Source organism: Hemiscyllium ocellatum, chromosome 1 (assembly GCF_020745735.1).
Source record: "Hemiscyllium ocellatum isolate sHemOce1 chromosome 1, sHemOce1.pat.X.cur, whole genome shotgun sequence".
Taxonomy (NCBI): domain Eukaryota; kingdom Metazoa; phylum Chordata; class Chondrichthyes; order Orectolobiformes; family Hemiscylliidae; genus Hemiscyllium; species Hemiscyllium ocellatum.
Window position 1 is genome coordinate 61623454 of NC_083401.1, and position 24749 is coordinate 61648202.

At 41.9% G+C, this 24749-nt stretch overlaps 1 protein-coding gene across 1 annotated transcript in view; it reads right to left on the reverse strand.

The window, feature by feature from the left end:
- ca9 (carbonic anhydrase IX) overlaps window positions 1–24749 on the reverse strand; it is a 110830-nt gene that overhangs the window by 31482 nt on the left and 54599 nt on the right. Inside the window, exons 7-8 of the mRNA XM_060821209.1 lie at window positions 14638–14795; window positions 7417–7546 (exon numbers count right to left, since the gene is read on the reverse strand). Coding sequence (XP_060677192.1) covers window positions 7417–7546; window positions 14638–14795 — 288 coding nt within the window. The remainder of the gene's footprint in view (window positions 1–7416; window positions 7547–14637; window positions 14796–24749) is intronic.

The window sequence follows — 24749 nt, forward strand, 5'->3', positions numbered from 1 at the left end:
ATCAGAAAATTAATTTGTCTATTTTAAACATGACAGAAACCTGACAGTTAAGCCCATTCCACCACATTTACAGCAGAAAACCATCATGATCCCACCAGCGGTGGCCTCTACTTTGACTTCTAGCTTCTGCCCAAAACCAAAAGAACCCTTCTTTGAATAGAGAGATGCAGAAGTCAATTATGTCCCAATATACTTTTAACTCCAGCCTGAATCCAGATGAACACTGGCTAAAACCAGTTGCAAAGTAGGAAAAACTTCCAAACAGGGTGGGATCTGGGCTTTGCTTGTTGAGCTGAAGGTGTAGGAGTGGTTCCCTGGCACTCCCACTAACAAGTTCAAGTCTCTACAATCCTGGACACCCCTTTCCTCCCTGAGACCCTTCTGTGCAGATCCCTTCACCCACTTCTATCCCCAAAGCTTTCAAGGGATTGCCAATTCCAGCAAACCTTTTATCAGGGAATCAAGTGGCACCCTGTTCATGAAGCCTGGCCTGTTAAACGTTTGGAAGCTTCCGGCACAATGGATGGGGATACATTGACTTGTCACAGTCCACTGGAAACTCAATGAAAGTCAAAATGTACCCGAATGTTCTCTCTCTCTCTCCTCTCCAATAGTAATTTTGAAAGTGACTGCATCTCATTGTGTTATGTAAGAGGAGAATGAGAAATAAGAAAATCACCAAGTATAAAAGCACTGTCCATGACATCGCAACACACTGAAATTTTATAATACTGACTCAAACCATTGTATAATCTTGCATTTACTTGATTTTGAATAAAACGAAAGAAGCCCTCCAAGGCCCCTGTTATAAAAATTACACATGAGCGGTAGTTCAAATTCCTGTTGTGATAACATATTGAATTCACCTCAGGGGTTATAAATATATTCCAAAATATATTAAACAAATGGTGTTTAAAAGTCTTGCAGCAAATTTTGAACCTAAATGGGGATGAATCACAGTCTTCACTTTGATTATAAACATTTTAAAGCATAGGTTTCTTTTAACGCTTTAAAAAACAAGTTGTTTAAATATTTCTTTGTCGTTACATTTCAATTCTTGTAACTAAATCAAAGGCATCAAACAACTCTTCCAAAGAGCCTATCAATTTTAAAAAGAATTGTTTACTGAAACAAAGTAGCTATAATAATCCACAACTGTGTTTACTGCATTTTCAAGGTGAATAACCTATTATAAACCACAGTATAAAACTGTAACAGAGTCATTCTGAAACTTGGATAGTTATATGGGCAATAAATAAAGAGGGCGTGGAATGGACAACATGGGGTAAAGTTGCGAACAAGAAATGTGACAGCTGGAAACACTTTAAAGATTCTCAATGATACATTCATCTTCTAGTCTCACAAGTGTCACACAGTTATGACTTTGTTCAACACCTCCTCCTAGTCAAGCATCCCATCTGTATAGAATTGTGATTCAGGAGTTTTCTCTGAACATTCTGCAGTTTAGAAGTTGTGTAGTTACAACTGGACTGGGTTTCAATTCATTATAGTCAGAACTGCACTTTGTCCGATATGCTTCAGCACTTAACATTACAGCTGAAGACAAGGCAGCTTCATGCTCGGGTAAATGATACTATTTTTACTTAGTAGTAAGACAGCAAAAGCAAAAGCAACCTCCCCACCCCACCCCCCCCCACCCCACCCCCCCTCCAATCTGGTTCAATTCTCCAGTGGAGATGGAGGAGCCTACTATGTGCTAGTAATCTCAAGGTAAAAATAAAGTTACAGAGGATATCTGTCCAACCAAAGAGTCTCACTGTATTTTGCGTGAAGAGAGACAGATTAGAGCATTTTCTGGTTCATAGAATGTATAGTTCATGGACTATCTAGTGTAAATATCCAAAAACATTAGGCTCAATTTTAACTCAGTGCCTGTGGAAATAGCTTGTTCAGCCGTATGCAAGTACATGACCCCATGATAATTTCGGCAAGTGTGTTTGTCCAGCCAGCAAAGCCACTTCTCAACACCAAGGCCATCACTGAGTTTTGCATTTCTTGTGTCAAATTATATCCTGATTCTAATTTAACATTACATCGGCTTTGTTAAGAAAAGGTCATGCTTTACAATGTTATTGGGTTCTTTAGGGAAGAGAGAAGGAGGATCGACGAGGGTAGTGCAGTGGATGTTGTCAAAAAATTTACTAAAATCCACATGGACAAGGTCCCACCTGGCAGCCACATTAAAGAAGTAAAAGCCCATGGGATACAGGGTAATGTGTTAAATTGGATCCAAAAGTTGGCTTCGTGATAAAAAAAAGGGTAATAATTGATGGCTGACCTTACAAATAGAAGGCTGTTTCAAAAGTAGTGTTTTTCAGGGCTCAGTGTTGGGACCCTGGCTGTCTGTTTGATACATTAAAAATCTAGACTGAATATGGGGGTCTGAGGAAATTGTAGAGAATAGCTCTAAGCTCCAAATTGAGAAACAAGGGTTGGAGGAGTGGGCAGGAAAGTGGCAGGCAGAATTAAACTCTCACAAGATAATGCATTTAGGGAGGTCACAGAGTAAAAGGGAATACACAAAAAAAAGCAAAATACTGAGAGGGATACACAAAGTGAGAATTCTTGGTGTGCAAGTGCACAGGTGGCTAAAGGTGACAGTACAGGTAGATAAGGTGGTAAAAATGGCATATGGAATGCTCTCCTTCGTTAGCAGAGATATAGAGTACAAAATCAGGGATATGATGAAACTGTTAAAGACACTGAGGAGGCCACAACTGGAGTACTTGGTGTAGTTGTGGTCACCACATTAGTGGAAGGATACAATTGCTCAGGAGGTAATGCAGAGCAGATTTACAAGAATGTTGCTAGGACTGGAGGATTGTAGCTATGAGGAGAAATTGGAATTGTATTTTTTGAAACAGAGAAGGCTGAGGGGTGACGTGACTGAGGTACATAACATTGTGAGGATTAGAGACAGAACAGACAGGAGGAACCTATTTCCCTTGGAAGAGAGTTTAAAAAAAAAAACAGAGGTTACAGATTCAAGCTAAGTGGCAGAAGGATTAGAGAGGACGGGAGGAAAAATATTTTTATGCAGAGGGTGGGTGTGTCTGGAATTCACTTCCTGAACTGGTAATAGAGACAAAGACCCTCAAGGAGAACCAGTATCTGTACCTTAAGTGCTGTGACTAAAGGCCGTGTGCAGGAAGATGGAATTTGAAAGGGCATCTGGGTGTCTTTGGGTTGGCATGGATAAGATGGACCAAATGGCCCTCTTCTGTGCTGTTTCATTTCTATGGTTTTATGATCAGGTCCTAAACTGGCTCTAACCTTGTTGGGGCAACATGGCACCATGAAGGGATGTGTAATTCTTTATGGTTTCAGGCATCCAAGTCTGGAGGGATACACTGGAATGATACAAAGCAAAGCAAAAAGAAGTTTCCTGCAAATGATGATGGAAAAATGATTCCCAATAAAAGCTGGAAAATTCCATATAAGTAGATAATAACTGAAGTAATAAATCTACGTAGTGTCACATTTTCCTTTCATAGATAGGAACCTAACGCAAAGTGCATGGGATGGAAGTTTAACTCAGTCTATTGCCACAGTATATACATCAGGAAACACACCCAGTTATTTCAAGTTAAAGGTCAGGTTCCTTATAGTCATTATAAAACTTATTGATTGTGAGATTTGTAAAAGGTGTAAGAACCAATGAGTCATTCTCTCATTTATGTCTTAACCTGTGCTCGTAAGTCGAGGATTTTCAGGGTGTGGAAATGATGTAGTGCCTTAATATGGAATTAAAATTTGCTACTGTTCTCATATACTGTATAAAATGTGTTTTCCCTTTACACTGATATTTCTTGTGAATTATCCAAATGACTGCAAGTCACAATATTTTCTCAAAACGTCTGTTTAGCAATACTTAAGAGAATAACTATAAAAATTATCAATTTTCCTTTATTACTGATGCTATAAATCAATTAAATTATCATTTTTAGCTACTGACTGAACAAAAAGGTACCCATTAAGGGCCATAAGTAGTTTCCTAACTGATAAATTGCAGTATTACAAATTGTCTATACCATATTAAAAATGATAATTGGCCAATGACTAAACTGAAGTTACTCTCAGCTATAACAGTAAAAACAGTCACGCTGATACTCAGACTAAAGGCATTAATCAGCATTGCAGTAAAGGCCTGATTTCAACTGTGTGATGAGCCTCCTCCTGGCTGCAACCATTCATTATATGAACTCGTAGCTCAAGGGAAACGAATGGCTTAAATCATAGACGCTTGACAAGCAAAGTCCAGTTCTTGGCTGACAACAATTAATTGAGTTGCTATAATTAGCTTCATCAGCCCTGAGGTCAGGAAGGAAAAATTCAGCCAGGCTTTCTGAGCAGAATTCTGAACTTTATCCCGAGGCCCTGCCCAGCCAAATAAAATTGGTTAGAGACATAAAAACTGCAGGTGCTGGAATCCAGAATGGACAGGCAGGAGGCTGGAAGAACACAGCAAGCCAGGCAGCATCAGGAGTTGGAGGAATTGACGTTTCAGGTCGACAGCCAAATAAAATAGCAGCTGCATGTAACTGCACTTCAGAGATCATTGAGCTGTGAAATACTTTGGGACAATCAAAAACATCATGATCTTATCCAGGGAATTAAATGTTGATATTTGCTAATGTTAGTGAAAAGACACCTTTCTCCATTTGGAGGAGGGGGAGGAGGCACCATAAATATTTCAGCTTTCTTCTTAGAGCACTTTCTCCTGGGAACTCCATGAGTTTTGCCTTCTGGTAACTTTTGGAGAGAAAGAGAAGAAACTGCAATAATATTACATTTCAACTTAATCAATGTGTCAAAATGGATGAGACCATGAAAAGAGGCCTTGTGTCTCAGAGCAATCCATCAGAGTGTGAGGGGGAGAGAGCTGTAATTGGATCAGGGGTATCAGAGCACATATATGCTTAAAAAACATGCATGATGCCAACTGAAAAAGAGACATCCAAGTATTTAATGCTTTACTCCATACTTGTGGTTGCTGTTCATTAGGTATTGTGTTTTAGGTTTTTTCTGCATTGACTGCGCATGACATTATGTCGAAACAGATTTCTGTTTCCCCACATTTACTGGAAGAAATGTAAAGGGACAGATGTACCTTTCATGGGCTAGATCAATCCTCAAGCTATAAAAGACAGACATATTAACAACGATTTGCATTTATAACGTGATAAATTGCTGTAGATATTTGCATGTGATAAATTGCAGTAGATGTTTGTTACATTCACTTCAAACTAGTGCTGTTCCAAATAGATACTGCTAGATCCAGCAACCAAAGGATTAAAAAGAAGTATGTCAGAGATTCGATGAATTGATAGCGAAATGCAGGTTCGATTCCACTCTAAGGCGACTGTGCAAACTCCACACAGACAGACATTTTCCCCTTATCTGTGTGGGTTTCCTCCAGGTGCTCCGGTTTCCTTCCACAATCCAAAAATATTGGAAAAAAATCGGTGGATTGACCCTGCTAAATTGTCCATAGTGTCCAGAATGTGCAGGGTAGGTGGATTAGCCATGGGAAATGCAGGGTGACAGGGTCGGGGCTGAGTCTGGGTAGGCTGCTCTTCAGAGCTTCATTGTGGACTCAATGGGCTGAATGATCCACTTCACATTGTAGGGATTCTATGATTCTACATACAAGTCTTCAGCTCCCAATGTTGTCTTACTAGCCCAAGAAAGAGTTACAGCGTCAGGTAAAATAAGGCCGTTCAGAAGATTCAACTTGAATCTGACTTAAATAATAAGCTGATGTATCACTTGAGACCCAGAACAGGTTGCCTCTTTTCAGTAATCGTTAGTGAAACATTCAACCTATTATTTTGTGCCGGACTGAAATGTGATTGTTCCAGGTATGAAGCCACACAATAGTCTCAATATCTGTAATGGTGTTAAATTCCATGTCTGGGATAGGTCATTGATATAATGCAGCTGAAATTGCATAGCCACAGACATTTCCTTGATATTAGTTTTGGAGTTGGCTGTGTACTCTGAAAATCATTAGACACAGTGTCTGAATCATTGTATTTTCAAAAGGCCTGCTACGGAATGGTAGAGAGGCCTCAGAGCTCACCTGTCTCAAACTCAGGCTGGGAATGACTGACATGAACTTTCAAACAGCATTGAGATATAAAAAGATGTAAAAAAGATATAATTTGTAAATATCTAATATAACTACTACAAAGATAACTTGATGTGCCTGGGGTGGGGGGACCATGCTGGAACATTGGTGAGAGCTCATGCTCAGAAAAGACCAAATTAACGAGAATTTAAAAAAACAAGACAGACAGGCTGGAAGATCCACCCAGACTGAACAAAAGGGAAAACTTCTAGGGAAAAACCCTCACTGAGAGCGCGTTCTGGAGTTAAAGTTTATTAAAGAAAGGAAGTAAACTTGTAGGACCTAAGAATCAATATTTTTTATTCACTTGAGGGATGTGGGTGTTACTGCTGGCCTGCATTTTATTGCCCATCCCTAGTTGCCCTTGAAGAGGTGGTGATGTTAAGCTGCTGTCCACCTACTATGGGTTAACCCACAATGCTCTTGGGGTGGGAATTCCTGGATTTGGATCGGCAACAGTGAAGGGTATATTTCCAAGTCAGGGTGGTGAGTAGCTTGGAGGGAAATGTGTTTCCATGTATCTCCTGCCCTTCTGCAATCACTTTGGACTGGTTCCAGGAAAACTGGATCACCATGTCAGGGATGTGTTGGAGAGCACACATGTGAGATGGTTTGGGTTAAAAGGTAAAAGGGGAAAGTTCTGTTCAATAGTTTAAAGTTCGAGCTGCAAAAACATGTAATACTTAAGTCATTGTTACTCAAAAGTCTTAAAAAAAACATTACATCTGGTCTTGTCATCTTTTCAAACTGGAAGCTCAAATTTCTTTTTTAAACATGTAACTGTTCTCTTCAGGGATTGTTACAATTCTTTTAAACCAGGTAATTCAAGTATACAAACTCCACCTATAACTTAATATAAAAATAGTTTGCAATATTCAGAATTTTACTCACACTCGCTATATCACAGCAGATATATGTTCAGATAAATTGTCAGCAAATACAGTCCATTGAGCTATATCTTTCTCAATCCTTAATAGATTGCAACATTTGTTTTGACTCAAAGAAAAAGTGCTAGTCATTTCCGCAACTCCTCAAATTTGACGCAATGTCTAAATTATCAGGGTCAGAAAACCTTCCCTCAGTGAGTCAGAAATAACTGTAAAATGGCAGTTCGGAGGAAATCCTTTTGACTAGTGACTAGTTTCTATCGCTCATATTTTTCAGATTATTCAAGAAACCAATGACCTGGAAATGATCAGCACTGAAAGGCAAATAGAAAGAGCTGAAAAGCAAAAGATGTAATCATTAACTAGTTACTTGTTTACCTTTGCTTCGTGATGATGTTAGTGATGAAAAGGAAGCAAATACACTCCTTCTGTTGAGTGGCTGAACCTGTCTAAAGTTTGAATCCAACGTGTGATGGTTAGCCTTTAAACTGGTCTTCAATTTGTCCAGCTGCAGAAAGGACAGGGTACAGTCTCAGTAACCATTCTCAGATAAATTAATAGAAAATGTATTTGGAATCTGTGTAGAATCAGTAAGTTATTACAATTATCCCTATAATAGCTCATAGTGAAACTTCACATGCAATGCTCCAATATTATAGTCTTAAATTTATAGAACTGTGAGAGAATACATTATCTTATTGTGGATTCCACGGGAGTAATTTTAACACTGAAAAGCAGTTTAATTGCAGTCAGATGAGAGGTGGAAAATTTAAAATCTCAAAATCAACCTCATCTATGTTCACCCATTTGAGTTTAATGAAGGCGATCTCATATTTAACCTTTTAAAAATTGGTTCAAGGGATGTGAGCATCACTAGCTAGGCCAGCATTTATTACCCATTCCCACTTTGCCCTAGAGGAAGCTGCCTTCAAGACCCACTGCAGTCTTTGGGTGTAGGGACTCCCAGGTTTGTTGTTGTTAGGAAGGGAGTTCCAGGATATTATTTTTGAGGAGGAGGTCAAGATGGACCTCCACTTGGCACCTCTAGGTGAAGATGAACGCAAATGCTTCAGCCTTGTCTTTTGACCTGATGTGTTGGGATCCTCCATGGTTGCAGATAGGGATATTTGTGGAGCTTCCTCCTCCTGTTTGTTGTTTAACTGTCCACTACTTTTCATGACTGGAGATGGCAGGACTGTACAGCTGAAATCTGATTCAATGATTGTAAGATTGTTTAGTCTTATCTATCACATGCTAGTTCTGCCATGAAGCTTGCTAAGTCCTCTGTTGTATCTTCACCAGGTTGAATGTATGTCATGATAGCCAGGGGCATCATCAACCAAAATTGTGGGCTTGTGAGGGTACATTCCAGGCCACGAGTTATCAATTGTGGTAGAACACAATTCTTTGCTAGCCCACAGCTATCACAGAAGCCCAGTTTTGAGTTGTTATATCTGCTTGAAGTTTCTTCCATTTACCTCTCGCTGATAGTGCTACACAACATGATAAGAAGTGTCCACAAGGTCTGTGCTATGCTCTTACCTACGGCAGCTCAGTGGTTAGCACTACTGCCTCACAGCTCCAAGAACCTGGGTTTGATTCCAGCCTTGGGTGACTGTCTGTGTGGGACCGGAACCAGGGCCTGCTGCATCAGAGATAGGGACACTACCACTACACCATTAGAGTCTAATTAGTTTGTTGGATGGTTAAAACAAAAAAAGAGTGGCATGGTGGCACAATGGTTAGCACTGCTACCTCACAATGCCAGAGACTCGGGTTCAATTCCCGCCTCAGGTGACTCTCTGTGTGGAGTTTGCACATTCTCCCCGTGTCTGCATGGGTTTCCTCCGGGTGCTCCAGTTTCCTCCCACAGCCCAAAAATGTGCAGGTTAGGTGAATTGGCCATGCTAAATTGCCCATAGTGTTAGGTGAAGGGGTACATATGTGGTAATGTGTCTGGGTGTGTTGCGCTTCGGTGGGTCGGTGTGGACTTGTTGGGCCAAAGGGCCTGTTTCCAAACTGTAAGTAATCTAAAGAGTTTGGACATGTTCCCCGTGTCTGCGTGGATTTCCTCCAGGTGCTCCAGTTTCCTCCCACAGTCGAAAGATGTGCAGGTTAGGTGAAGTGGCAATGCTAAATTGCCCACAGTGTTTAGAGATGTGTAGTGGTTAGGTGCATTAGTCAGGGGAAATGTAAGGGAATGGGTCTGGTTGGGATACTTTGAGGGTCGATGTGGACTTGTTGGGCTAATGACCTGTTTCCACACTGTAGGGATTCTGCGATACATTGTCATGAATAAACACATCTGTAGCAGACATACTAGTGAGGGCAAGTGAGGTATATTTTTCCTGTTAATTCCCTCAACTGCTGCAGACTTTATCCAGCAGCTGTGTCCTTTAGGATTTAACCAGCTTGATCAGTAGTGCTGGCAAACCACTCTTAATGGTGCATGGAAATCTCCCACTCAGACTATTCTATGTGCCTTGTCACCTTCAGTGTTTCATCCAGTTGGTGTCCAATGTGGAAGAGTTCTGATTGATCAGCTGAAGGGAGGTGGTAAGCAGTAATAGGAGGAGGTTTCCTTGCCTATATTTGAACTGGTACCATGAGATTTCATGGGATCCAGAGTCAAATGTTGAAAAATCCCAGGGCAAACCCTCCTGATTGTATACCATTGTACCATCACTAACACTGCTTGGACGGGTATATCCAAAAGGTCTTATTGATACTGTCTGGGACAGTGTCTGTACAATATGATTTAAAAACTTTAATTTAGTCAGGTTGATGCTTGACTAGTCTGAGAGAAAGCTATTCCTATTTTGGCATTGACCCCAGATATTGGTATAGAAGGCAAGACAAGGCTGTTTTTGCCAATATCATTTCTGATGCCTAGATCAATGCTGGGTGGTCCATTCAATTTTGTCACTTTCTTTAGACATTGTAGTTGTCTGACACAATGGACGGGCTTTCCAAGCCATTTCAAAAGGCCATTAACATTACTATTGGTCTGGAGTTGCATATAGGCAAGATGAGGTAAAGATGGCAGATTCGCTTCCCTGAGAGGAAGGAAATTAGCGAATCATTTATTTTCCCAACACTGCCATTGTTCCAATCCATGAGCCCAGAACATTAATCTGAGTTGCTGCATTACTAATTGTTATGGACCAGGTCAGACCCCCTCAAAACATTTCAGTAGCCCAGACCCTAACTGTGGTCATTGTTTTAAGCAGATATAATGCGGATATTCCAGGAATGGTGCAGTTGGTCAAACCACTTTGTTTTAAGCAAAACAACGTTTATTTACAAGGTCACTGACTGAACAAAAGGGAACAGAATACTGAATAACTTAACCTATCCGAAAACCCAATAGATCATCCCCATTTAATGATGCTGTTCCAAATACTTGCAACAATCCCCATAAACACCCCTTGGCACAAAAGGTAAAATCAACCCCAGGCTCTTGCAGGAGAGAAGTCAGAGAGAGAGAGGTTCAGCATGGACCTGCTTCTTTGGGTCTAGCAGCTTCACAGCTGCATGATTGGTCTGGCTATTCACTAAAAGCAGAGAAAAGCTGAGCTGGGAAACTGGCCACTCCCTTTTCATTGTACAAGATTTTTTTTAACTTGAAAGCCTTTTTTCTGAGGCAGTATCTGTTGGCTGTAACCAAATTGGCCCTAAAACCCTTCAAACCTGGACTTTTCGGAGCCTGTGTCTTTTGCAACCTCACTGGAAAAAAAATGGACAGCATAACCTTGTTAAAGGAGCAGTATTGTCACATAATGCAACAGCCTTATTACTAAACCATGGCCTACCCACCCTCGAATAGAAGAAATCATGCAGTTTAGGTAAATCCATTTTTAAGCCTGGTCAATTGAGTTTGAGAAACTTGTACAGCTGATGGTAGGTGCAGATACAGTCACAGAGTCAGAGCATGGAAACAGGCCCTTTGGCCCAACTCATCCTTGCCGACCAAGTTTCCCAAATTAAACTAATCTATTTTCATGTAAACATATCCCTGTAAACAATTCCTATTCATGTACCTGTCTAAATGTCTTTTAACATGTTGTAACTGTACCTGCATCTACCATTTCGTCATTAGTTCTTTCCACCAATGAACCACCTTCAGAGAGAGAAAAGGGACCCCCAGGTCCCTTTCTTCTCTCACCTTAAAATTATACCCTCCAGGTTTGAACTCCATGGAGAATTGGAAGTGACTTTCCAGCAGTGTTTGTGGAATACAAGCAGGGCAATGAAAATAGGTTTTCACATGGTGAGTGGTTAAGAGATGATGTAATGCTCTGCCTGAGAGTGTGACACCGGCAGATTCAATCATGGCTGTCAAATGAGAATTGGATAATAAGCTAAAATATTTTTTCAGGCTAGGGGAACAGGCAGGGATCCGGCACAGGTGAATTGCTTTTGTATTGAGCTAATGCAGACATGATGGGCCAAATGGCCTCTTTCTGTACTTGTAGCCCTTCTATAACTATTGATGTGTTTCACACACAATGCAAGTGTTCCTTCTATCAGCATTTTAGACAGTGCTGGTGTCTCTAATTGTTCAAGGTTTCTGGAGAATCAGGTTCCAGTTAGGTCATGGGCTAGAATCCAGCCCTGATAGTTGGATCATAATTTCCCCTTATTGTGAACTAGGTTTGTAATTGAGAAGATATCAGTCTAGGTGTAAATCCTATGGTTCAACTCCACTGCCCATTATCCTCAGGTCTATTGAGTCCCAATTAACTTGCCTGTGAGAAATTTAATCCATCTCTGCTGCAATTTTTTTTAAGACTATGGGGAAAAATGAAACAAGCTTTTAACCATAACTCTGCACCCATCAGGAAGCTTTTCCCCACTCCCACCTTCAAAGCCTCCTCTAATCATGCATCCTCGATCCTGTCATCACTCTGATCCCCTCACACCACTCTTCCATCATTGTGGTCTCCCAGCAGAGTCCGCTCAAAATTATGTGACTTATTTAAACTATGGGTGACATCTGCTATTCTTCCTTGGTACCAGTTGTAGTTCCAGCAGTGGCCACCACTCTGTTTTGGCACTATTGGGCTTTCAGAGGCTGCCAGCCAATCAGGTTGCATAGCAGCTTTCTAGGACAAGATTTTCTTCCATGTTGGGGGCACAAGCCCGATTTTGAGCCAATTTTTAAAAAAGATAACCTGTTCAGAGATGTTATCACACACCTCTGGAGCAGGTGGGGCTTGAACTCAGATTTCCTGGTTCAGAAGTAGGGACACTCCCACTGTGCCATAAGAGCCATATGAGAGAGAGAGATCACAGTGGGGCAGCCAGATTTCTGGTTGGCAGTGTCCTAACTAATTGAGATTGTTGGAGGCTGATTTGTCTCCATGAAAAATCCACCCCATTCTGATTATTGGTTCCCAGCTTAAAACAGCTAGGAATTTAGCACAGGAGATACATGGACTTGCATTAGCCCCCCAGTTTTCTTTCATGGGTCTGGATATTTGCTCTGGATGGAAAGGCAGGTTGGATTTTGATCTGCTGATCTGGAGAAACAGACTAACTGGACTGGCAGAAAGTCAAGATTAGAGTGGTGCTGGAAAGGCACAGCAGGTCAGGCAGCATCTGAGGAGCAGGAAAATGGATGTTTCAGGCAAGGGCAGAAAACCTACTTCAGGGCTCCAGTGCTGTACTCAAAGTTTAAGAAGAGACATGATAATAAAGCTTTGTTCCTGCTCCCCCCTCTCCCTTAGACAGACCCCATACCCTACCATGTCAACCCATTGAACCTAATGCCCTCTTCCCTCATAGCCCTTCATAACACCCATGTCCTCTACCCATCCCCTTGATCCCTCACACTCTTATGGAAATTTAGTGCATTCCATCTACCACCCTTTCTATTCTTCACTGACCATCTAATGAATTCAGTATTCATATGCCCATGCATATGGGAACAAAAAGATTAATTTAACATTCTATATTGCACTTTTGAAAAAAATTCCCATTCATAAAAACACTTTGATACTTCTTGACAGGCTGACACTTCAAGATAACTTTTATGAGGTCTTGACAAGTTGGACAGTTCCAAGGAGATTATGCACAATCAGCTCCACAGTTCAGCCCCAAAGGGCATTGGCACATTACCCCCAAAGGATTCCTGATCCCCAACCTCAAAAGGATGGCTAATCCCATTCCTGCCAGGAGAATTCCTGTCCATATGTCTATGGTGCCCAGGACCATATCAATGGGGGACATCTCAGCTCTCCAAAAGGACACCCTGGTAATACAAATGAAATACACTAAGTCAACCAGCTCATCACTCATCTAACCATCACATTATGTGTTCAAGGGGAAAACAGAAATCCAAAATCTAATTTCAGCAGAGGCAGAAAATTATTTAAATGACCCCAATCCTGTCCCTGCAATAATGAAAAATGCTGGATTGAGGCATGAAATTTTGGATTCCCAATTTCTTCTGGTAGCCATGCCAGAGCAGGAGTTCTCTGCATCAAGACAACAGTCTAGGACAAAGCATTGTTGCCATTAAAGTAATGAAAAAGGTGTTATCCAGGGTATGGTGGTCCCCACCTGAACCTCCATTTATAGGGTCAGTATGAATCTCACTCATGAAGCCCTATGCCCATTTAGTGGCCAATTGAGAATGTCTGCCAATCAGTAGTATAGCTGTCATTGTGCTGACAGGACTACAGGTCATTGCCGGGATTGCACCTGGACAACAAGGTGGCAAACTGCCTTTGTTTGGAACTTTGCACATGATGGGGGGGGGGGGAACCGTAGTGCTTGGGGGTGGGGAGGAGGTGTCAGTGAGGTCAGCTAGGTTGGGTTTTCAGACATCATCAGGAAGAGTAGTCACTGGGTGGATGGAGGTGTCAAAAGGTGAGCTCTCTCATGCCAGTCCATGCTGTATAGTTTACCTGCATTGTATAGTCTCTCCTGTCTTAGGTTACATGCCACTAACAACTGGAAGATCCACTTTCAATTGTCCCATGTCCATAGGACCAAAAGACATAGAAGCAAAGTAGGCCATTCAGCCCATTAAGTCTTTTCCACATTCAATGAGATCATGACTGATCTGATAATTCATTAATGCGTAGGTTACCTTGCAGCTAGTATAGTTGTGGTGAAAGCGGGGGCAGACGGGTAGGTCATGGTAGACCCCCTGCTGGATTTAACTTGTTCCCTGCACCATCTGAAATGGAGCATTAAATCCTATCCCTGAATCTGCTAAATTAACTCTGCTATTACAACTGATTAATTTAAACATTGTAAGAATTATTTTGCGATTGTGTTAAGTACTATTACATTAGCATTACCTATTGTTGCTAAACTAAAAGACTGATAGATAGTAAAGGAGAAAGCAGGTCTCATTGAGGCAATAAGGAGCAGAAGTAAGCTATATGGTTCCTCAATCTATTCAATTATGTTTTTTTTTTATTCGTAACCATGAGGTAGGAACCTGTATCAGATCCTTCAACTGCTAAATGCAAGCTGTGCACATAACTTCAGGTAACAATGGGTGAAAAGTAAGAGGCATTGGCTGACACACTAACTTTGATGCTATTTCACTATTAGCTAAACTAACTTTGGTAGTTGCAGAAGTACCTGTACTTGAGAAATTAGGACAACCTCATTGAATACAGTCCAGGTAACTGTCTGAAAACAGGGCGGCGTTGTCAAAGATCCAGTATAGCGGAAAAAGTGGTGTAGCTGACTGGGTAACAATGTGCTTATGTCGAAACCAGAAATTTTTATAGTGGCACCTACAAAGGAATCAAAACAAAACAATGAGAGCATCACAAGAAAGATCAAAATGTCAGAAACGGACTATAAAAATCTGAGATCAACTCAAAGATTTGCATTTATTTTACTACTGTAATTTTGTCTTCATAAATACTTTAAAATGTTGACTTCAATCTCAAATCAATTCATGTTAAAACTATTTTTAAGTTACATAAATTAATTTCATCTATTTGAAATGTTTTAAAATACTAATTTAAATGAATGCCACCTCAGTCACATTTTTAAAAACTGTGAAATAAACCTTTGAAAAGGACTAAAATAAATTGCAGTCTGGTGAGGTACACCACATTGGTCTGATGTGGTAACATCTTTTATCCAAACCACATACCATTATATCAACTTTATCCCTGCCAGGTTTCTGAGCAGCTATGGCATGTGCTGAATGGGAGAATGTAACTCCTGACATTTAAACAGAGCTACATCCACAGAACTCTGCTTTCACCCAAAATATTGCTCATTAATTGGATTTCTTCAAGGAGGGGGGTGAGAGACCAGTCAGGAACAAACAGGAGAAGCAAGTTAAATAAGTAAGAATGGGAAGAGAGGGCTGGGAAGAAGAGACAGAAAAAAGATGAAGTGTTAGCTTTCTTCACAAGAATCACAAGAGAAACAGTCATGCTGTGGGGCAGCACAGTGACTCAGTGGTTAGCTCTGCTGCCTCACAGCATCAGGGATCCTGGTTCAATTCCACACTCAGGCAACTACCTCCTTGAGTTTATGTGGGTTTCCTCTGGGTGCTCTGATTTCCTCCCACATTCTAAAGATCCTGGGTGGATTAGCCGTGAGAAATGCAGGGTTACAGGATAGTATAGGAGTGAGATGGTCCTTGGAGGATCAGGGTGGACTCAACTGGCCGATTGGCTTGTTTCCACACTCTAGGGATTTAGCAACTTAAATACATTCTCAACAGTTACTCAGAGGTGGCTTAAAGCCATAATGTAGAAACAGATTCCAGACAGAGCTCTTGATATAGAAAGGTATAAGCATCCGCCGACATTTCCGCCACCTCCAAATGGACCCCACCACCAGGGATATATTTCCCTCCCCACCCCTTTCTGCCTTCCGCAAAAACCGTTCCCTCCGTGACTACCTGGTCAGGTCCACGCCCCCCTACAACCCACTGTCCCATCCTGACACCTTCCCCTGCCACTGTAGGAATTGCAAAACCTGCGCCTACACTTCCTCCCTCACCTCCATCCAAGGCCTTAAAAGAGCCTTCCACATCCATCAAAGTTTCACCTGCACATCCACCAATGTCATTTATTGTATCCGTTGCTCCTGATGCGGTCTCCTCGACATTGGGGAGACTGGATGCCTCCTAGCAGAACACTTTAGGGAACATCTCTGGGACACACACACCAATCAACCACACCGCCCTGTGGCCCAACATTTCAACTACCTCTCCCACTCTGCTGAGGACATGGAGGTCCTGGGCCTCCTTCACCGCTGCTCCCTCACCACCCGATGCCTGGAGGTAGAACGCCTCATCTTCCGCCTCGGAACACTTCAACCCCAGGGCATTAATGTGGACTTCACTAGTTTCTTCATTTCCTTTTTCCCCACCTCACCCTAGTTCCAAACTTCCAGCTCAGCACTGCCCTCATGACCTGTCCTACCTGCCTATCTTCCTTTCCACCTATCCACTCCACCCTCCTCCCTGACCTATCACCTTCATACCCTCCCCCATTCACCTATTGTACTCTATGCTACTTTCTCCCCACCCCCACCCTCTTATTTATCTCTCCTCTCTTCAGGCTCTCTGCCTGTATTCCTGATGAAGGGCTTTTGCCCGAAACATCGATTTTCCTGCTCCTTGGATGTTGTCTAAACTGCTGTGCTTTTCCAGCATCACTATTTCCAGATTCTTGATATAGGTGTTAAATACACAATATATACTGCATATTTCAATAATAATCACAACTTGGATTTATAGCATCTTTAAGTCCCAAGGAACTTTGCAGGAGTGTTATAGGACATACGAGTTAGGAGCAGGAGTAAGCCATCTGGCCCATCGAGCCTGCTCTGCCATTTAATAAGATCATGGCTGATTGTTTCATGGACTCATTTGTCCGGATCTCTCATCATGTGTACTGGTGTCATAAAAGCAAAGAGTGGGGTTAAATTGGTGTTTTTCTGGTTGGCAATTAGAGGTTAGTGATGTTCCTTAGATTAATGTTGGGACTCCATTTAATTAGATAATGTGGAGTTGTGGACCGAGTGTAGTGTGTCAAAGTGCAGATGACACCAAGTTGAGTGGTTACTCGCCCGCTCACCAATTCCTTTACCGTTCAAAAATTCTATCTTTACCTTAAAAACATTCATTGAGGTCACCTCAACCACTTCATTGGGCCGGGAGTTCCACAGGTTTACAACCTTTTGCGAGAGGAAGTTCCTCTTCTAAATCTGCACCGTCTTATTTTGAGGATCTGCCTCCTAGTTCTAGTTTCACTCACCAGTGGAAACAACTTCCCTGCTTCTATCTTATCTATTCCCTTCATAATTTTATATGTTTCTATAAGGATCCCCTCTCATTCTTCTAAATTCCACTGAGTACAGTCACAGTCTACTCAGTTTCTCCTCATAAGCCAACTCTCTCAATTCTGGAATCCACCTCGTGAACCTCCTCTGTACCCACTCCTGTGCCAGTATGTTCTTTTTCAAGTAAGAAGGTCAAAACTGTCCACAGTATGAAAGGTGTGGCCTCCTTATTTTTAAGCTCCATCCTTTTAGCAATGAAGGTCAATATTCCATTTTCCTTCTTGATTACCTGTGGCACTGACAGACCAACCTTCTGTGATTCATGCTCAAAGACACCCACGTCCCTCTGTACAGCAACATGCTGCATTTTTTTCATTATTTAAATAATGGTCCATTTGCTGGTATTCTGTCCAGAATAGATGACCTTACATTTACCAACATTGTGCCCCATCTGCCAGACCCTTGCGCACTCATTTAATCTATCTATATCCCTCTGCAGACTTTGTGTCCTCTGCACACTTAGCTCTACCACTCATCTGGGTGTCACATGCAAACATAGACACACTACACTTGGTCCATAACTCCACATTATCTAATTAAATGGTGTCCCAACACTGATCTGAGGAACACCACAAGCCTCTGATCACCAACCAGAAAAACACCCATTTATCGCCATTGTTTACTTTTATGACACCAACACACATGAGGAGAGATCAGGACAAATTAACAAAAGCCTAGTTAGAAACATTATTAAGGAGCATCTTAAAGAAATTGGGGTGACAGGCAGACAGAGGATTCCAGATCTCAGAGCCTTGCCAGCTGAACTATGGCTAACAACTGGGTCAACAGGTCACAATGAGAGGAGATTAGAGATAGGAAGGGTGGCTTGGAAGAAATTGGCGATGAGTTTGAGACTTTTAAAATTGAAGCATTTCTTAACCAAATCCAGTACAGATCAATAGGCATATAAGTGAATGGAACTGGCTGCAAGGTAGAACATGTGTGGTAGAATTTGGATAATGTCAAATTTACCGAGGGCTGAGTGTCTATTGGAATTTTTATCTTTAGAGGTGATGAGCAAATGAATTGAGATGAGGGCAAAGTTGAGCGATGTTACAAAAGGTACAAATGGGTAGTCTCAATAATGGTGTGGGTATTTGGCCAGATGATCATCTCAGTCAAACCTACCATGAAATGTTAGGTGTATGCCCTTTGCCTTTAAGAAAGCTCTCCTGTTAAGCACTCTAGAACTTTACTGTGCTTATATAATCTTTTGAATTTTCCTGTCAGTCTCCTTAGAGTCTGAAGGCTGCACACGCAAATCAATTGATTTTGTTAGCCTTGTAATTAGTTTTACTGTTGTAAATAAACTAACTCACAGAGTTAATTAATCCTTGACAAACATTTGATTATTAAACCATTAACATGACAGGAAGCAGAATGATTTAGTCTCAGAGTTGCCAAGGGGACAGATGGAGTCAGTGGCTATGGAAAACATTCTATAGAGAGCTGGGGAAACTTTGAGATACTGAAGATGATGGCTGATGATTTACAGACAATTGGGGAGGGGCAGGGTGCAAATGGTGATAACATCAAACTATACAAACACAACATGTTTAGAATGGCATTGTGATGGACAGCATGCAACAGCACACTTGTAAATTTTGACTAGAGTCATATTTAGCTGGAGGCTGAGCTGGAATCCTTAAGTCTACTCACTAAGGAATTGACAAAATAAACAGCAAGCATCTGAACCAGAGAGAGAAAGAAATTATCTTTATGGAAACTCAATGCCCTTATCTCAAAGTTCTTTACGTGCAGGTTAATGTGTTATCTGTCATGTTATCAAAGCAGCAATGCTGGCGTTTACCATCAGCATTCTGAACTACAATACACTTAACATCAAACTGCTGAGACACACAGGCAGTGGTGCATGAGGAACACTAGCAAAAGAATAGACGTTTGACTAGAAAACTGTCAGTGTATTGGCATGTAAACAAAACAAACCACAGCAAGTTTAGTTCCCTTCTCCAACCTTTTCCCTCGGTCAGACGTTCTGTCCATTTTGAACTAGTTTGGCCTATTACTGACAGTAAGGCCTGACAGTAACTCCTCACTTCTTCAACTGATTGGGAAACTGTCTTTCATGGATAGGGTTTCCAAGTCTGTTAGTTGGTCAGAGTTTGAGAGAGAAATTCTGTTTTTGGAGTGCACAGTCTTGTAACCTATACATCATTTTATCCTCCTGCTTATTTAGGGCCTCAGAAAATGATTTGTCACTTAATCATATCAGCACCAAGGTAATCTTGCCAAATTCATATAAATGACTTCATCTGTGGGAAGGAGCAGCCAGTGCACTGAAGCAGGTCAATGCACTGAGGTGTAGAAATGTCCAGGCCTTGCTGAAATGATTGCTTTGAATTTCCATGGGGCTTTCTACAGATCCCTGGATTAATGTTGGTGAAAGATCAGCAAAACTTCCAGGGAAATTAGCATCAATAGCTGAAAAATAATTACTTGCCTTAAATTCCCATTGTAACTTTATGTTGTAATTAATGGAAATACAATTTTATGGAATTGCAATTATGGGCTAGAGACTAGATGGATTGCAGTGGTTTTACATAGAGCAGAGAAGCCTAAAGGGGGGATCAGACTGCAGTGTACAAAAGTTCTGAGGGGCATAGACTTGGTAGATAGGGAGAAACTAATCCCTTTTGTGGAAGGTCACTACCCAGGGGGCACAGTTTAAAAGCTAAGGAGCAGGAGGTTTAGAGGGGATTTGAGGAAATATTTTCTCACCCAGAGGGTTGTGTGCATCTGAAACTCTCAACTTGAAAGAAGTTGGTAGAGGCAGGAACTGTTAAGACATTAGAGGGCAGCATTACAGACCTTGGGAATATGAGAGCTCAGTACTACGCAAGTTGGCAGAGACAATGAGTCCTTAGTGCTTGGATACTGAATGGAGCCATAAACTTGGTGGATTTACAATGGCAGCTGTGTATGAGGAAAATGGCTGTCAGTGTACTTTTAATATTCCTCAGTCCTCCCCTTGCTGTCAACTTCCTTCCCTGTAACCTACCACTCCACAACACCCTCCTAACCAATAACTTGGCTGTGCTTCGATCCCTCCACAATCAAAGCTCTCAGATGGAACTAGTACTGGCAGAAACCACAGCTTCTGGAAGCACTTCTGGAAGTACAGGAGTGCAGTCAGCCTTTGATTAGCCAGTGGCTCTCAGAGGGGAGGACCTCCTTCTGTGGGGTCCTTGATCCATGGAGAAAAGCCTGTCACTGACCTGATAGGGATACAGGATGGGAACCATCTCAAAGACAGCCAGTTGGCAGCCCATACCCCATATCGCCACAACAAGGTTCCACCTGGTAATTTCCCAGCTGGATGACAGCAGCCATCTGTGCCCTCATCACCAAAAATCTCACACCACAATCAGTGGCATGGTGGCTCAGGAACCTGGGTTCAATTCCAGCCCAGGGTGACAGTGTGTGAAGTTTGTGCATTTTCCATGTCTGTGTGGGTTTTCTCTGGGTGCTCTGGTTTCCTCCCACAGTCCAAAGATGTTCAGTTTAGATGGATTGGTCATGCTAAATTGCCCATAGTGTTCAGGGATGTGCAGGCTAGGTGCATTAGAATAATAGGGTAGGGGAATGGGTCTGGTTGGGATACTCTGAGGGTCAGTGTGGACTGTTTCCACACTGTAGGGAATTCTATGATTCTAAGACCTTCTCGCCATCCACAGTTTATAGCCTTCCAGCTCATTATAGCTCACACCTTCTTTATTTCTCAGATGTTCCAAGCATCAAATGCAGACATTGGTGGCACCTTGCAAATAACTACATGCTATCTTGCATCTCACTGGGCAATACACTTTGTAAGAGCTGGACAACACATTCAAATGAAGACAGACATAGAACATAGAAAAGTACAACACAGAACAGGCCTTTTGGCTCACGAAGTTGTGCCGAGGACTATTGTAAAATAAAATAACTTAACCTATGCACCTCTCAATTCCCTGCTGTCCATGTGCATGTCCAGCAGTCACTTAAATGCCCCTAATGGATTCTGCTTCCACCACCACCGCTGGCAATGCATTCCATGCGTTCACAACTCTCTGTGTAAGAGTTGTGAATGCATGGACTTATGAAGTCACGGCATGTTGGACCATCAATGTTGGACTCCCCCACATGCTGAGGAAATTATTTTGATGTGCACATCAAGGCTCTGCACCAGATAATGAGATCCTTGCACAGGAAAGAATTCTAATCCTCAACTCCTCTGCAACTACAATTATGTATGTGCTCACCTTCCAGGCACCTTCCAAGACTCCTCCATCTTACAGCAATCTTCCTCAGATCTTCTCTTCAACCTCCAAAATGACCACACAACATCAGAAGTCTGATTGGTTGTCAACTTCTTTACTCTCCAGAGGGAGTATCACTCGTTGTGGTCTGCTATCTTCTCCAGTAAGTCTCACCTTATGGGATTCATTTGTTTACACAGCCCATGGCTCAAAAAGCAAACACAGGAGACCAACTCTATTTCTGTTAAGAGCTCTCCCCACAATGAAATGGGAATTTTAATTGCTATCCTTAATTGGACTGACTGACGGTTGACTCCAGGTTCAGAGTCAAACACACGACTCTGAACTCTAAAATGGGCATTACACCACTCCGGTCAATTGCAATTAGGACCAGGCAATAATTGTGGGTATGGCCAGTATTGGCCAATCCTGTGAAAGAGCAAAGGATAGTCTGATGTGAGTAATTACAGCTCCAGTTCCAAATTCAGGATTAGTGCCTCACCCTCGCTCCCATTATGTCACCATCCAGCTGGCCAAAATTACAAAAATAAAACCATCAGCAAAACAAGTGTTCCAAACTGTGTGTATAAATGATAACATGCAATATTGCACTTGGAGGTCAGTAATCAACTTGTGCATTTCCTTAGTTCTTGTTTTCTGCCTGTCCTGGTCTCTTTCTTAAATTCACTTGTGGGATGTGGATTGCTGGCTGGCCAGTATTTTGTTTCCTGATCCTATTTGCCACTGAGGAGCTGGTGGTGAGCTGCCTTCCTGCTATTCGGTGTTACCACAATAGCTGTAGTAAGGCTGGTGAAATGTTGCTGACTTTCACAGGGCAACTGCAGATGGCATTGGAGGAGGATTTCATGTAGCTGTGAACTTGGAAGGCCTGTTTGTAGCCTGTACCATCTTATCAGTGGTGACAGCATTTGGGACTGGCTAGCTGAAGGTCAATATAAATATGGGGGCAATGGAATGGAAGGGGTGGGAGAATGAGCACTGTCATCCTGAGAAGGGACAGCAGGGGCATGGTCCATGAAGCCATTCTTCTTTGGGAGGGGACCTAAGTGACCTGTTTGGGGACTGACTGATAAATTGTTGGGACAGTCTGTGGGGGCCTTTATAACACAGTAATCCAGAGTCAAGACAACAGCAGCCAGCTATTCCAATGCAGCATTTAGACATTGAGTTGCAGTTGCTGAAATTGGGATGTCACATCAGCCAGACCCTGCATCATGCTTGAATCCAAAAGTATGTAAATAGAGTTATTCGCCATGTCCTGGCTGGAAACGGTGCAGTCCATACTCTGAAGTTAGTGTTGGACCATAGCTTTCTGATCAGCTTCCCAATGCACCCAGTGTTTCGCTGTGCACATTGGTCAGTATTCTTCTGTAGGCTGTGCATCAAATATTGTCACCTGAGTTCACTTCAACAGAGCCCTAATCCTAACCCTCTGGCAACTGCACTATCCTTACCCAGGGGCCTTGGCTGCAGCCCATTCATACCCAATGTCTCATCACTTACAGAATTCACCTCCAAACCCTCAGAGTAAAATTATTTCTCCTCAGCTTGGACCCAAATGACATTCCCTTTTTAAAATTGTACACCCTGGATTGAGATGAAGCATTTACCCTGTCTATTTCTTGAAAGACTTTTGTGAATGTCAATGAGATTACCACTCATTTGTTAAAACTCTCCAGAATAAAGGCTCCTTTTGTGAAAATTCTCTTCACGGGACAGTTCTATCAACCCAGAATGAAGTCTTGTTAACTATTGGTGCATTCCCTCTGAGGAAATAAGATCATTCCTGAGATTGAGGAGACTCAAACTTCATACAGTACTCTTGGTGAGGTCCCACCAGACTTCTGTACAGTTGAAGCAAGCTTCAGAACTCTAACATTATTGGTGTTTGTGGATTGCAGAGAGATTTCAGGAAGCTGGCTGCAGTTGATCATCAAGGACCGGCTGTATATGTTTTTTAAAATTGGATTTGATTTATTGCCACCTGTACCTTGGTTTACTAGCTGGGCAGTAAGCAAGGACATACAAATCAGAGGGTGAAAAGATCTCTGGGACAAAGGCATGCAGGTTACATCGCACTTGGCAAGATCAACCTTAGCAAGACCAGCATGATTTGAGGCTAGAGAGTGCATTCAACAGTCTAATAACAACCAGGAAGAAATGGTTCCTGAACCTGCTGGTGCATGTGTTCAATTTCTGTATCTTTTGCCTGATGGAAGAGGTTGGAGGAGATCATTGCCAGGATGTGATGGGTCTTTGTTGGCTGCCTTTCTGCGGCAGTATTCCGTATAAATGGAGTCAATGGATGGAAGGTTGGCTTCCATGATGATCTGGGCTGTGAACATGACCATCTGTATCATAATATCATAAAATCATAATAGTAGCCACTATTCTTCCCATTGGAAGAAAAAAGTCAATGTAGTTTTCAATATAGCTCATAAGATGGTCCTTTAGCACAGGGGATGACATCCTTGCCTCTGAGCCACAAGTTCCACATACAAGTTCCACTCCAGGACTTGATGGCCAAAGTGGTTTGGCCAAGCAGGTAAATGTATCCACCAGATGCTAAAGGCAGGTAATAAGCACAAAGGAAGATTCCTGGTCAGGTATGTGATGGAAAACAATGGGAAAGCCTCTACTGATCACTATCCATCACTCCATACAACAGGTAAAAAGTGCTGCTGTTACAGCAACAGATGCCGAGTGATCATTTACACACACACACACAGATAAACCAGTTCACCTGAGTTAGTACATGAAACCATGAAAAGAGTGGAAAAGTCTAATGTTTATGACCCATCAACAAAATTGATGTTTTCAAAAAGGAGGAAAATGGGGACATCAGATAATTGGTGTTTCAATCTAACCTTTCAAATCAGAAGAAAAAGCATTTGTCCCAGTACAACATCTAAGGCCCAAAGCATTAGAATGAACAACTAAAAATCGTTTGGAACACTTTCAGTCTAACAACAACAACTTCCAGTCTGGATGGACTTTTAAAACCCAAATTGGCTGTGTTCCCTTCCCTTACTAACATTAAAGAACGTCAGTTCTAAAGTGGTCTCCCACAACTCTATCGTATGCTTCTGATAAGATATT